The following is a 13,855-nucleotide window of genomic DNA, read 5'->3' as shown; positions in this document are numbered from 1 at the left end:
TAAAAATATTTTATATCCACAATCTGCATCCTGTCTGAATTCTCAGCAGTCGAGGTGGTCATTATTTTTTTCTCATTTCGATATGATTATCAAATTCAGGCCTGGTTCCAAAAGCAAAAAGAGTATGCCCTCTCTTGTTCCTTTGATTCTACCGATTCCGAGGATTTGTATTCTAGAAGACCTTTCCTTGATCCAGAATGTATTATGTCTTCCACTCCTACTCACCTTAGTATTCGCCGCAGGAAAGCTTTTGTTCCTCTTCATCTGTGTCCCAAACTTCTCAGGTGGACTCATGCTTCAGGTTTTGTTGGTTATTACGGTACTAAGAAGACCAAGGAACTAATATCTCATGGTTATTGGTGTCCTTCTTTACAGTCTGATCTGGAGGATTTTGCAGCTGCATGCTCTACTTGTGCACAAAATAAAGTTCCTCGACAATCTCCCTATGGGCTTTTGCATCCACTTCCCATTCCTGATCGTCCTTGAACTCATCCCTTTATGGATTTCATATTTGATTTGCCCTGTTTCAAAGGATTGTCCGAGGTATGGGTTACTACTGACCACCTTTCCCATGCAGCCCATTTTGTTCCTTTAAAGGGTCTACCGTCTGCCTCTATTCTGACTCAGCTATTTATAGAAGAAGTCTTTCGTCTTCACGGTTGTCTGGACGTAAAGTTTCTGACTGCGGAACTCAGTTTGTGGCAAAATTTTGGAGAGCTTTCTGTCATGTTTGTGGGATTAAATTAAACTTTTGTCTGCTTTTCATCCCCAAACTAATCGGCTGACTGAAATAACCAATCAGGAACTCGAGAAATTCCTCAGATGTTGTATTTCGGTCAAGCATGACGATTGGGTGGATCTGTTACCTTGGGCGTAATTTGCCCATAATAACCATAGTCATGATTCTGCTGTGGTCTCTCCTTTCTTTGCTCTTCAGGGATTTCATCCTATACTGCCCTCATTTCATGATTTACCTCCATCCGGAGTTCCTGCTGTGGATTCTCTTTTACAAACTTTTTCTTCCAGGTGGGCTCAAATCAAACGCAGATTGTTTCAAACCTTTACTCTAAGTAAAAAATCCTATGATATAAAGAGATGACCTGCTCCTCTACTCTTGCCCGGTGATAAAGTGTGGTTGTCCACTCTGAACCTTTGCCTTCCGGTCCCTTCCAGGAAATTCACTCCGCGTTTCATTGGTCCCTTCAAAATCTCAGAGGTCACCAAACCGGTGGCTACCTCCCACTGTAAAATTTCCTAATGTTTTTCACGTGCCCTTCTGAAACCACTTGTTAAGTTTTCTTTTTCCAATAAGCTTCCCGCTCTCCATACAAGACCAAGAGTATGAGATTAACGAAATCCTAAACTCTCGTATCTCCAGAAGCTCGTTGCAATTCTTGGTCGATTGGAAGGGTTATGGTCCTGAAGAGTAGGCCTGGATTCCCGTTAGAGATCTCCTTGCTCCTGATCACTTAAAAAGCTTAAATAAAAAATTTCAACGTAAGCCTCATAGGGTGTCAGGGAGTCCATCCCTAAGGGGAGGGGTGCTGTAAGATACTTACCTGTCCTTGCTCCTGTTCCCGATCTCAATCATCGGTCTGTTCTTCCGGACATGCGACGTGCGGCTGCCGTCATGTGACACAGGGGCGGGAAATTTGAATTTACTTATCCTGTATCTAAAATGATTTGACACACTGCCTGTGTCAGAGCAACAGGTTACCTCTTGGTGTCTGGCTGTCCCTGTGCATCCTGTGCTGCCTTCTGATGTTTCCCTGTGTATGACCTTTTGGTTGGTTAAACCTCTGCTCCTGGATCCTATGCTGCATGTGTACCTATGTATCCGACCCAGCTATCCATGCAGACCACTCTGCTTCCTGAGTACCTGTGTATCCGACCCGGCTATTCATACTGACTACTCTGCTGCCTGTGTTCATGCGTATCCAACCCGGCTATCTTTATTGACTACGCAGCTGCCTGTGTTCCAATGTATCTGACCCGGCTATCCATATTGACTACTCTGCTGCCTGTGTTCCTGTGTATCTGACCCGGCTATCCATATTGACTACGCTGCAGCCTGTGTACCTGTGTATCCGACCCGGCTATCCATACTGATTACTCTGCTGCCTGTGTACCTGTGTATCCGACCCGGCTATCCATATGGATTGCTCAGCCGCCTGCACTCCTGTGTATCCAACCCAGCTGTCTTACTGACTACTCCGCTGTCTGCGCACCAGTTTATCCAACCCGGCGACTCTCCTGAGTACGGTGTTTCTTCAGTGTATCCGACCCGGTGTTTCACTGAGTACGGCTTAGGATTCCTCTGTGTGTGCTGTACCTCTTCAGCTAACTAATCCTGCCCTGCTTTGTTGTACTACACTATCGCTACAGAGTCTCCTGATCTTGTCGGATCTCTTACCTACCGTCTATCACCTATTATGTCAGTGGGCTAACACCTGCGGACCTCCGTCAGCAAAACCCATCCTGCCTTGCAGCGGTTCTTGGTGAAGACCAGGGGGTTCGATAGACTCCGCACCTTGGGAAGGTCAGCGCTAACACTGACTGATAGGAATCTCCTGTGAGACGTAACACACTCATCTCCAGAACTTTTCCTGCCAGTGACAATGGGGTCATGTATTTTTGCAGGAAGATAAAAGGGAAGACAGGTGTATGCTGTATATTATATTGTATATTATACACAAGTGATGTTAATATAGACATAAACTCCTATAAAAATGATCTGTGTTTGCAGTGACGTAATGGCTTAATAATTATAATCGGTGAAATCTTATCACTTATCACAGTGTTCGTTAGGAAGTCTTGTGTAATATAAGGAATAATGAAGCCCCTTTATTACAGAACATTTGCAAAGAGTGAACTGATAGAGTCACAGTGGAAAATCAGCTCTTGTCTTCCTGTGCGCCTTGACCTCCACCATAGCACACATAGTGCCCAGCGGGCTGGCAGTTATTTGGGGAAGTGCAGAAGCTTATGCAGTCCACGGGGAGGAGTTGGGTGCAGTGAAGGGGTTCCTTGCTAAGTGCGAAGCAATAGCATTAAATGCTTTACAAATTAACCCCAAATAGATAACCAGCAATTTAGGGGGAGATTAAATTAGACGCGAGGTGTCTCCGGAATGTCCGCTGTGACACCTGGCGCCAATGTTATGGCTTGAATCCTCGCTCGCATGAAAAATGAGTGAAGTTCCAACCGCAATCGCCAGCAACATGCACAGCGCAGTGTCCGCGTGCCACATCGCTGATAATTGAATCTCCCCCATAGAATAGTGAGTGTTGCATAGACTTCTCACATGCGGCTGAAGAGCATAGAGGAGCAGTGGAGGAGAGAGGAGTCATTGCAGTTAGAATGTGAGGTTCTGGGAAGAGATAGGAGCCACAGAGAAGAACGGAGACACAGAGAACAACGGAGATAGGGAGGAGATTGGAAGAGAGAAAGATTGAGGAGCCATTGAGATGGGAGCACAGTGGAGAAGACCGGAGACCCGGAAAACAGAGAAGCTGTCTTAAAGAGAAGAGCTATGAAGAAGTGAGGAGCCATGAAGAGGAAAGTGTCACTGAGAAGTGAGAAGCAATGGAAAAGAGAAGATCTGTGAAAAAAAGTAGCCATTGTAATTAGACTAAAGCAATTGGAAGAGAGTGGAGCCTATAGTGGAGAGCTTAGGAGACAATAGAAGCTGTGGAGAAGAGAAGAGCAAGAGATAATTGGTTGTAGTTATAGTGTGAAGTGATGGGAAGACTTATGCAGCCCCCACTGATACCATCATAAACTGTTAGAACAGAACGAATGCGAGGTCTTCACCTATATAACAAGCAGTCGTTCTCATAGAGCGAGATGTTCTCACAGGTAATCAGATGCCCCCAGGACTTAAACTCAAAGTAGTAAAAGTTTATCAAAGGTACCAGATAGCAAAGATGTATAGTGACTGGGAGTACAGCACACGGTATACAGAGGGTAAACCACCAATGAAGCAAATTATCTAGGGCAGGTAGAGAGCAAGAATAATCGTAGACAAGCCAAAAGGTCAAAATTAAAATAAGGGCAGTGAGCAGGGATGGTCCAGAAACCAGACAAAGGTTGAGACGGGCAGCAGACAAGGAGAATCCAGTAACAAGCAGGGTCAGTAGAAGGCAGACAATCAGAGTCTATAGATTTTAGTAACACAGGAGATTTCACGAATAATGCAGGGCAAGAACTGTCACGGTTTGGTATTCTGGACTCTTGAATCCGCCCAACAGATGTTACCCCTAGCAGGGCGCGGAGTCTAACGGGCAAATGGTTTTCACCAGTGGTCACCGCAAGGTGACTTGGACTCAGCGGCGTTCGCCCGCAGGTCGCGGTCCCTACCAGGGGTGTTGGACGGAGTCCCCGGGGAGTGATGGTAACAGGTGTTATGTAGGCACACTGGTAATGTAGTAGTTCTACACCCAGACGGCGAATAGACCACAGATGCAGGATAAAAGTACAATCAGCGATTTAATGATGACTGGAGGATAAACAGGAGAGTTTCAGTATATTGACATTAGGAACGTAGTACAAGGTGAGCAGTGCCACCGGCAATATCGTATGAATGAATACAATAGAGATATAATCGATATATTCAAATATAGCGATAGCATGAACAGTCCAGCAACAGGGTAGAGATGGTAATGCAGCAGGTATATGGGACCACAATAAGGCAGCACAACATCGGAGGTACAAGTAACAGTCCAGACAGCAATGTAGTCACAGGAGATGCAGTAAGGGTAAGATACCATGTAATGCCTTAATATGCTTAGATGAATAGGAACAGTTCAGCCAGCAGGAGGAGATAAGAACAAGCAGCTAGATGATACCACCTGTAATGCCACTGAGCCACAGAGGCAAATGCGGAGTAGATGAAGCTTGAGTAATGCAATCCGGAGGGGTGACATGATAGGGTCAGATGTAACTTGAGCAGCACGGCCCGTGTAGTAGCAGCTTGAGCAGCACGGCCCGTGTAGCAGCAGCCTGTGAAACAGCAATACAACAGAGACAGGTGCAGCTTGAGCAGTATAGCTCGCAGAACAGCAACACAGCGGAGACAGGTGCAGCTTTAGCAGTATAGCTCGCAGAACAGCAACACAGCGGAGACAGGTGCAGCTTGAGCAGTATAGCCCGCAGAACAGCAACACAGCGGAGACAGGTGCAGCTTGAGCAGTATAGCTCGCAGAACAGCAACACAGCGGAGACAGGTGCAGTTTGAGCCGTATAGCTTGCAGAACAGCAACACAGCGGAGACAGGTGCAGCTTGAGCAGTATAGCTCGCAGAACAGCAACACAGCGGAGACAGGTGCAGCTTGAGCAGTATAGCTCGCAGAACAGCAACACAGCAGAGACAGGTGCAGTTTGAGCCGTATAGCTTGCAGAACAGCAACACAGCGGAGACAGGTGCAGCTTGAGCAGTATAGCCAGTGAAACAGCGACACACAGCAGAGGCACTGACGATCCAGGTAAGAGCACACAGAATAGGTAGGAACCTAATCAGACAGGTAACTTGATCAACAGGCCCAGAGGAAAGGGAGGAGGTGCCTTTTCAAGTTTAGAGCCAGAACCAGGAACCAATAGGAATCTTGCCAAAAGCAGACAGGTACTCAGTCTGCACATGTGCAGATCAGGACTAAAGGCTTGAGGTCTGCTTAATGAGGCACGGGTGAATGTCTTCGTCTCTGTTCATGGAAGCCGAATAAGCGCCGTGTGACAAGAACTCTATAACCGTCAGGGAGGCTAAACCCTCCCTGTCACTTAAATCAATGAGGGCCTATGAGTGATCGATTGGAGGCAAGCCCCCCAAAGTAATTGCTGATTTCAGTCACATGACTGTAATCAGAATACATAGCGTCCTGGCTGACTAGCAGAGAAAAAAGAGGCTGAGTAGCATCCCTGCTGCTAAGTAACAGCCGGGACAGTAAAGAAGAACAGCATTCCACAACCGGGACCAGAAAGAAGAACAATGTTCCACATCTGGGACGGGAAAGAAGAACAGCGGTCCATAGCCAGGATGGACGAGACAGTGTGAGCCACTGGAAATAGTGTTTCAGCTTGGAGGCATAAGGTAAGGAAACGTCTAAGAAAGAAAAGACTCATAAACTGAGAATAAGTAAGAGAGTGAACTGAAGGTCAGAGAAGACATCAAGGAGCAAGGACACAGGAGAGACCTCTACTGCAACCATGCATGTGTCCAGAAAAGGAGACCAAGTTTGACAAACTGCAACCCTTCTGGAAGACTTGTACCTGGACCAGGTGGACAGCAACCAACATCTTCATCCCACTAATTCTGGTGTCATCAGAAACAGTAGAGGACTACCACTGCACAACTCATTATTACACCACAAATATTGTCATAAAGACACATAAATCCTGTCCAGGTAAGTCCTAACAACAGGTTATCAGAAACATTCTGCCAGCACTTAATAGAGAACTAATACAAGTTACAGACAAAACTGACAATGAATATTAAGGGTCATTTCATTTTCAGATCCATACAGAAACTGAACTGGATACTGGTGTGTCATGTCACCCTGTATTGGAGCTGGTGGCACTCTCTCCAGAAGAAGGAGTGGACTGGTCACCATGACAAAGCACCACAGCAACGTGTAGAGATAATACGTTTTCATTTGTGATAAGAAATATATGTTAGAGGTTACGGAATTGACCTTTTGAACAGCACAGAAGTCCTTGTATGTAGGCTGAATAACAACATGGTGTCTTCCTTTTCTTTGCTTGGAATTATGTGATAATTAATGTGATGCTGTTAAGAGGCAGTGACCGGTAGAGATGGATTGTGATATAAATTTACACCTTTCTGTTCTGCAGGACGCGCTGATTTTGTCTGAGAGGAAGCGTGTAGCCAGACAGAGGAGGAGCTAAGAGGAGGGTGATCCAGGATTATGACATCACTGTGACCTCATCCAACAACCCACCCACTTCTGCTGACGTCACACCAACAAAGGAATATAAATGTCATAGATAAGATCAGATGGAAGTGTCAGGATAAGGTCAGGATAATGTCAATTGTTTTACGTTGCATTCAAGTGCCCTATATATAAAATGCAATAACAATATTCAATATTCAGTAGGTTAAATAAAGCGCTCTATGTAGGATCATAAGCTTTCCTTCTCTAAAACGCATATGGACTCGCATATATTCATAATAATAATAACAAATGAGTGTATACATACGTAATCACATTTCTGCCGTTATGAATCGTGAACTGCGTTGGGAGAGAGTTGTATGAACAAGTATATCAAACTATATTTTTTAAAATAAATGCACAATAACCTACATTATAGACATAATTATGGGATGGTAAAGACATGTTCACCAATCATCATACAGGGCCTGGTAGAGTTTGTATCATGGTGATGGACCCTCTGATCACTTTGTACTTCCGTCCAGTGCTGATATCACTAATAAATGATCTTCCAAGGTTTCTGAAGAAGACAGAACATTACGTGTGGACTGTATACACTGCTTCTCTATGTAATCATATAATACTTGTTTCAGAATAAAATGCCACATTGGGCTGTGATGTTTCTTAAACATATCATTTCCTTACATCATAATGAGCTGACTTCTCCACGGCGACTATCGGTAAAAGTCATTGAAACAGGGAACTGAGCAATTCACAAATGTTAATCAACAGTTTGTTCTATTTACAGGGACCCAAATAAAAAAGTGTATTCACGGTCTGAGAGCGCCAGAGGGCCTGGAAAGAAAGGGCGATATTTTAGCTTTCAAAATATAATAATTGTGTTCACACCATGACACAAGTAAACATGCACACACACACACACACACACACATATATATATATATATATTGTGACAGAAACCCTGGGCAAGAGGTAAATGGCAGGTACATAAGTCCCAGGTTCCTGTCGTTTGTATTTTAAAGACCAGTTAGATTGTATCTGAGGAAAAGCTTCTCATTTGGTTTCGCAGCTTCAGGAATAGTTGGTAATGGGTCCCTGGTGTTTTGTATGGAGAGAGTAGAGTGGGCTCCATACAAGAGGCCCAGTCCGGGTGTTTGTCCTGATTACTCTGCTGGGAGTCTGCAGATCCACACACCTGTGTGGGGCTTATAAAAGGCTCCAGCCCTGGTCTCTCAGTCCCTCACTGTCTGGGGAGGAGATCAGGGGACTCCTGGGAGAAGCAGCCATTTGTGCTGTGAGTGCCACTTGTTTGATTTAAAGTGAGGGACATTGGGCCCCTCACTCTTGAGAGTGCACTACACTGTGTTGGCTAGTAGCCAGACGGCTAGGATTTTGTTTATGATTTTGTTATGTGTTGCAAGCTATTGATCTCACCAGATCAGAAGGTAATGATAACACATATGTTTTATAAGCAGTGATCTTGGCACCCTTATCCAGAGGGGTGTTTAGCTTCTCATTTACACTGATTGGATAACTATTAATTACGTGCTCCTCTACTCAAAGAATGTGCCCCCCTGACCACATGTTAAAATGAGGCCCTATCTCTGAGGTTTAGAGACACTAATTCTCTTATCAATGTTTCTAATTAATCACTGGTATAAGACAGTACGGCTGTATAAGCACATTCCAAGAAGCATAAAACATGAAGCACATTAACATATTCATCTCTTGCAAAACATAATTCTTAAAAAAAACCAAATTGATATAAGTACAGTAATGGCTGCTGGACTCCATCTTGTACCCCTGATAGATTACTCACACAACTCTATCGTAATTCCACCCTCTCATACCTCTGGTATCTCCTAATTTACCTGTCCTACTATGTCGCTTCTTCCAAAATTCTCTTAAAATGCTGGATATTCAGTCCTATTTTAATCATTTTCCTTCCATGCCTGCATAATGCACCAAGTAGTATAGGTCGGCATCTCACTATCATATAAATGATCTATAAGACAACAAGACCTATTACTATATATTGTACTATACCTGACATCCAATACCTGCACCTAGCCATCAAAATGATCCCATTACCCCAGTGGGGAACCAAGCCCCTTTTCCAAACACAAAATACAGCCCCCTGGGAGGCACAAATGAGACCCCATAACTTATGGCTTGGGGCGGCTTTGTACCATTTAAAATGTTCCATTTTGTAAGATGTTACTCTTAGGTTCTGGTCATGTCATGTTAGTAGAAAGCAGCACATCATGAATCTGCCTTATTTGTTTGCTCACTTTAGCCAAGTACTTAATAGTGAAGTCAGTTTCTGTAGGTAAGGCTGGCAAGGGGACCATTGCAACATTAGGGAGTTTCCTAAAAAGAGTATCATAAGGTGAAATATACCAGGGTTCTCTGGGTGTGATCCTAAATCTGTGTAACACACGGAGCAATGCCTCAGGCCATGCTAATCCAGTTCCCTTCATAATGTTAATCAATTTAGTCTTACCTTTCAACCTTTCCACTTGCTTGTGGATGGTATGAGGTGTGTAACTTGTTTTATGCCCATTAGATCACACATTAGCTGTGTGATAACACTTTACCTGTGAAATGTGTACCTTGGTCTGAGGATATAACTTGTGGTAACACATCCCTGCATACAAACTCCTGATCTTCTCTGCAGTTATGTTAGTTGTGGCTGTGACTACTGACTGCGCTTCTATCCAACCAGAGAATCAATCTACACAAACCAAAACAATTTGTAACCTTCTTATCACTGGGAGTTGGATTACCTGGAAGTGTCCCTCTGTAGCTCGGAGGTGTGCTGGTTCTGTAGTGTAGAGATTCCTGGAGCATTCCAAGGCCCTATGCAATTGAGCCATATCAGTCTTTGATAAGTGTTTTAAACCATGACTAAGTTGTGCTAAAGCAGGGTATAAAGTTTTTGGTGTAACAGGCTTACCATCCTCACTGCACCACAAACCTGTGTGGTCTGTTTCATATTCTCCATGCTACCGCCTGATGAACTTTAGTGGAGAACAAATTTGGTGCATAGCAATTAAAATGTTCTCGTCAGGGATTACAGTTACAGTCATTATTTCAAATTTCTGTTCTTTTAACCCATTTTTTGCTGCTGACAATCCTACTTTATCACCTCTGTCATTACCTCACGATATGAGAAATTTTATAATTTTCCATAAGACCCCAAAATCATGGACTGCACTAATAGCATACCTGGGTCTCTGTATATATTTACAGTTCTGCCATCTGTGTGTGGAGGAGGTTATGACTTAGGTTTCATTACCTCATTGTCAGTGACTAGTGCGTATTCTGACTGTAAAACATCTCAGAACTCAAAACTATCTCAGGTCTGTTGAAACTCCCATCAACACACAGAGTAGGGTCAGTAGGATTCAACACGGTGTCAATAAGATCTGACTTGGAGAAAAATTTTCTTCAACAATTTGTAAACAATCATGATGTATACTCCCAACTTCCACCCTCTGAGAGTGGAAATTATCATCATCATCCCTCTCAGTTCAGCCCTGTTGTCAGCATCCAAACGCTTCCGATTTTTGGCTGTGGCCACACACATAAGGTCACACTCGTCATCCTATTTTTCCATTAGCCTGATGGCTGAGTCCAGTATACGACAAGTCATGACCTCTGTGTTATCCACCTCCTGTGTCCTTTTCTTTCCCTCTCTAGCCAGGTTGCTGACTGGGTAGCGGAGTGGCTTGCATAAATAGCTACATGGGTGTTGGCGTCTCCATAGCATACTTCACAGTATCGGAAGCTCCCTCCCTCCTCAATGAACACGGATGGCTGTTTAATTAATTGTGGCAATTGGGACACTTTGCCACCGTCTAATAGAAGAAAGAGTGGTGGCTTCCCTGGGAAACCACAGCCTAAAAGTGCAGAGAGGGTTAAACGAGAGCGCACACACACACAAACACAAACACAAACATACACACACACATCAGGAGACCAGGTGGAGCACCTGGTCTAATCAATTAAGGGATCAGCCAGAGCAGGGCCTGACAGGAAGTTTAGAAAGCTGGATTTGATCTGTGTGTGGGAGACTGGTGCCAACAAGTGGCCAGTGACCAGTTAGGGACCTAACTGTTATAGCCAGAGTTTAGGGCTATTGGATTATGTTTATTGCTGTGAAAATTTCATTTGTTTGCTGAAGACACTGCCAAGACTGTTTATCCATCCTGACAAGTAAAATAAACGTCAAAGTGCTTCAGAAAAACCTGTGTGAGGAGCCATCTGTTTGCACGCTTTTCACAAGTGGTGTCATCGTGGGATGTGGAAAAGACAGCTAGATCATTGCTGTCCCCCAAGCCAACAAATCCAGTTATGCAAAACCTCCTCACTACATTCACTGTTTGCTGAATGCAAAAGGTGTTACAAGCTCTGAACACAAAGGGAAAAGTAGAAAGTTGTTGTTTTTTTATTGCAAAAAAATCTGCTTATTTCAAATGTTTGTTTGCAAATGTGCAAAACTGTTTACCACAAAATCTTTGCTGCTAATGTGGGGAATTTATAGGTGACATAAACCTAAATGACAAAGCAAATGTGCAAAACTGAGATCTAACCCAAGGAAACAAAAGGTGAAATTGAGCCAATCATTTACCTGGACACTGACATTGGGGCCAGCAGAGGAAGCTGACAATTGGTTCCCAGTTCTAAGACTCATTTCATTGCAGGACTTTACTAGGGATCAACATAATGATGCAAACCTAGAAACTGCATTTAGATCTGTGATGAAAATGAATGATGTGGTGAAAGTTGCCAGGCCGGCAGAACGTGTGCCGTATTCCTTTATTAAAGGGGATTTGTTGTATAGGTTGGGGGTTGTTCAGGGAAAGAAAATTGAACAGCTGTGAATACCGCAGGTACATGTGCCTTTAATATTAGAAACTACATACACACATCTTTGTGGGGGTCATTTAAGAGAGGATAAGTCTCAGGAAAGAGCTTTACTACGCTGTTACTGGCCAGGAATACATAGGGTCAAAGGGACGGGTGTATGACAAAGAGCAGTTTTGCGCTCCCTGCGGAGTCCGCTTCGTGTAGATGGAAGAAGCTAAGGGAACGGTTATATGGCAATTGGGACACTTTGCTACCGTCTAATAGAGGAAACCACAGCCTAAAGGTGCAGAGAGGGTTAAACCTGCTCACACAGAGCAGGACACCAGGTGGAGCATCTGTTCTAATCAATTAAGGAGTCAGACAGACAATACCTGACAGGAATCTTAAAAAGCTGGGTTTGATCTGTGTGTTGGAGACTGCTGCAAACATGTGGCCAGTGACCAGTTAGGGATCTAACAGTTATAGCCAGAGTTTAGGGCTATTGAATTATGTTTATTGCTGTGAAAGTTTCATTTGTTTGCTGTAGACACTGCCAAGACTGTTTATCTATCCTGACAAGTAAAATAAACGTCAAAGTGCTTCAGAAAAATCTGTGTGAGGAGCCATCTGTTTGCAAGCTTTTCAGAATTTGAAGAAATCTGGGATTTCCCAAATGGGCCATAGATGGGAAACATGTCAGAATTATGCCACCCTCTAATACAGGGCTCCTATTTCTATAATTTACAAGGGATTCTTTAAGTATTATCCTCATGGTGATAGTGAATGTTAAATTTGAAATAATATATTCGTGGACATTGGGGAAAAAAGTGTCTGATGGTGGGGCTTTGGAACAGACGCCCTTCCAAGAAAAGCTTAAAAATAATGGACTGGATTTGCCCACATGTAGCCAAACCAAATTAGGACTTCATTTTGTGTTTTTGGCTGACTTGCACTCCAAGTTAATTTTTTAAAACCTTACTCCCTAAAGTGACTCGCACCAGAAAGAAGAATATTTAATTACACATTACCAAGAGCAAGGTGAATAATGGATAAGGCATTTGGTAAATATAGTAACAGGTTCAGGATTTTACATACCGCCATAAATCTTTGCCTTGACTAAAGAGCCATGGTGGTGACGTCATATTGCGTTGTACAGGACTATCTTCGGCACTGTGCACAGAACAGCCTCTACATTGGAGCATAGCACAGATTATTTTGAGGAAGTGGTTGGGTTGTCATCACTGGAGGCTATGCCAATGAGAAACGCCAGTGAAAAAGCCAAATTAAACAGCGAAAAGTATTTTCAACATTTTAATGGTGAGGGTGCTGTATCATGGCACAATATATTAATAAATAATTTAAGCATTCATTATTGTGTGTCCACTTACTATGCCACTTGTGGGTATGTTTTCTAATTTGGGAGGTAAAGCAGAAGATGTGGACTCCCCCTGGATCACATTTCCCATAGAAGTTCCGGCTATCTTCTGATCCACCGTGAGCCTCAGTAGATCGAAAAACCATAATTTGGTCACATAAACGTCATACGCTGCTGCCCCAGATAATTTAGATGCCTCCAATTTGTTCAATTCCTTGGATCTTCGCTCTGACCCAGTCAGGTGTTGCCTCGGGATAATGTGGAAGGCTCACTCTCAGCCTGTCTTCATCCATGCCTTGGTCCTCTTCTGCATGTTGGATTGGTCTTTAGACCTGCTTTGGGGTCTATAGGCCTCAATGAAAACCTTGATGGGCTCCACATTTTTGTCAGATGCCATGATCAACAGTCTGAAAATAGATTAAACATTGATTGGAATATTCACATCATCACAAGTACTACATCAAAATCATATATAATATAGTACTTACCTTTGTCAAAGAAATTGGAAATACACAAATATATACGATTCCAAAGTCCAAAAACTTTATTCACGAGTCGCAGTGCTCTGCAAGACCAATCACCGCAGATGAACACTAATGTTGCTAAAACTGCCGTGATTGGTCCATGCCAATTGTCCACCCTCATGTTTGCATGAGAATATTCTAGATAAACACAGAAGAGCTAGAGTGTCTATAGTGGTACGTAACAAGATGGAAGGCGATTA

At 43.5% G+C, this 13,855-nt stretch overlaps 1 protein-coding gene across 3 annotated transcripts in view; it reads left to right on the top strand.

The window, feature by feature from the left end:
• Nucleotides 1-7,573, top strand: part of LOC142150936 (phospholipid scramblase 2-like) — a 93,646-nt gene extending 86,073 nt beyond the window's left edge. For all 3 annotated transcript variants that reach the window (XM_075206136.1, XM_075206138.1, XM_075206137.1), the window contains exon 8: nucleotides 6,847-7,573. In XM_075206136.1, the coding sequence (XP_075062237.1) occupies nucleotides 6,847-6,900 (54 nt within the window). In that variant the 3' untranslated portion in view covers nucleotides 6,901-7,573. The remainder of the gene's footprint in view (nucleotides 1-6,846) is intronic.
• The last annotated feature ends 6,282 nt before the right edge of the window (nucleotides 7,574-13,855 follow it).

The sequence above is a fragment of the Mixophyes fleayi genome, chromosome 4 (assembly GCF_038048845.1).
Source record: "Mixophyes fleayi isolate aMixFle1 chromosome 4, aMixFle1.hap1, whole genome shotgun sequence".
In the NCBI taxonomy this organism is placed as follows: Eukaryota; Metazoa; Chordata; class Amphibia; order Anura; family Limnodynastidae; genus Mixophyes; species Mixophyes fleayi.
The sequence above is the reverse complement of the archived record's forward strand: the minus strand, read 5'-3'. Positions and strand labels throughout refer to the sequence as shown.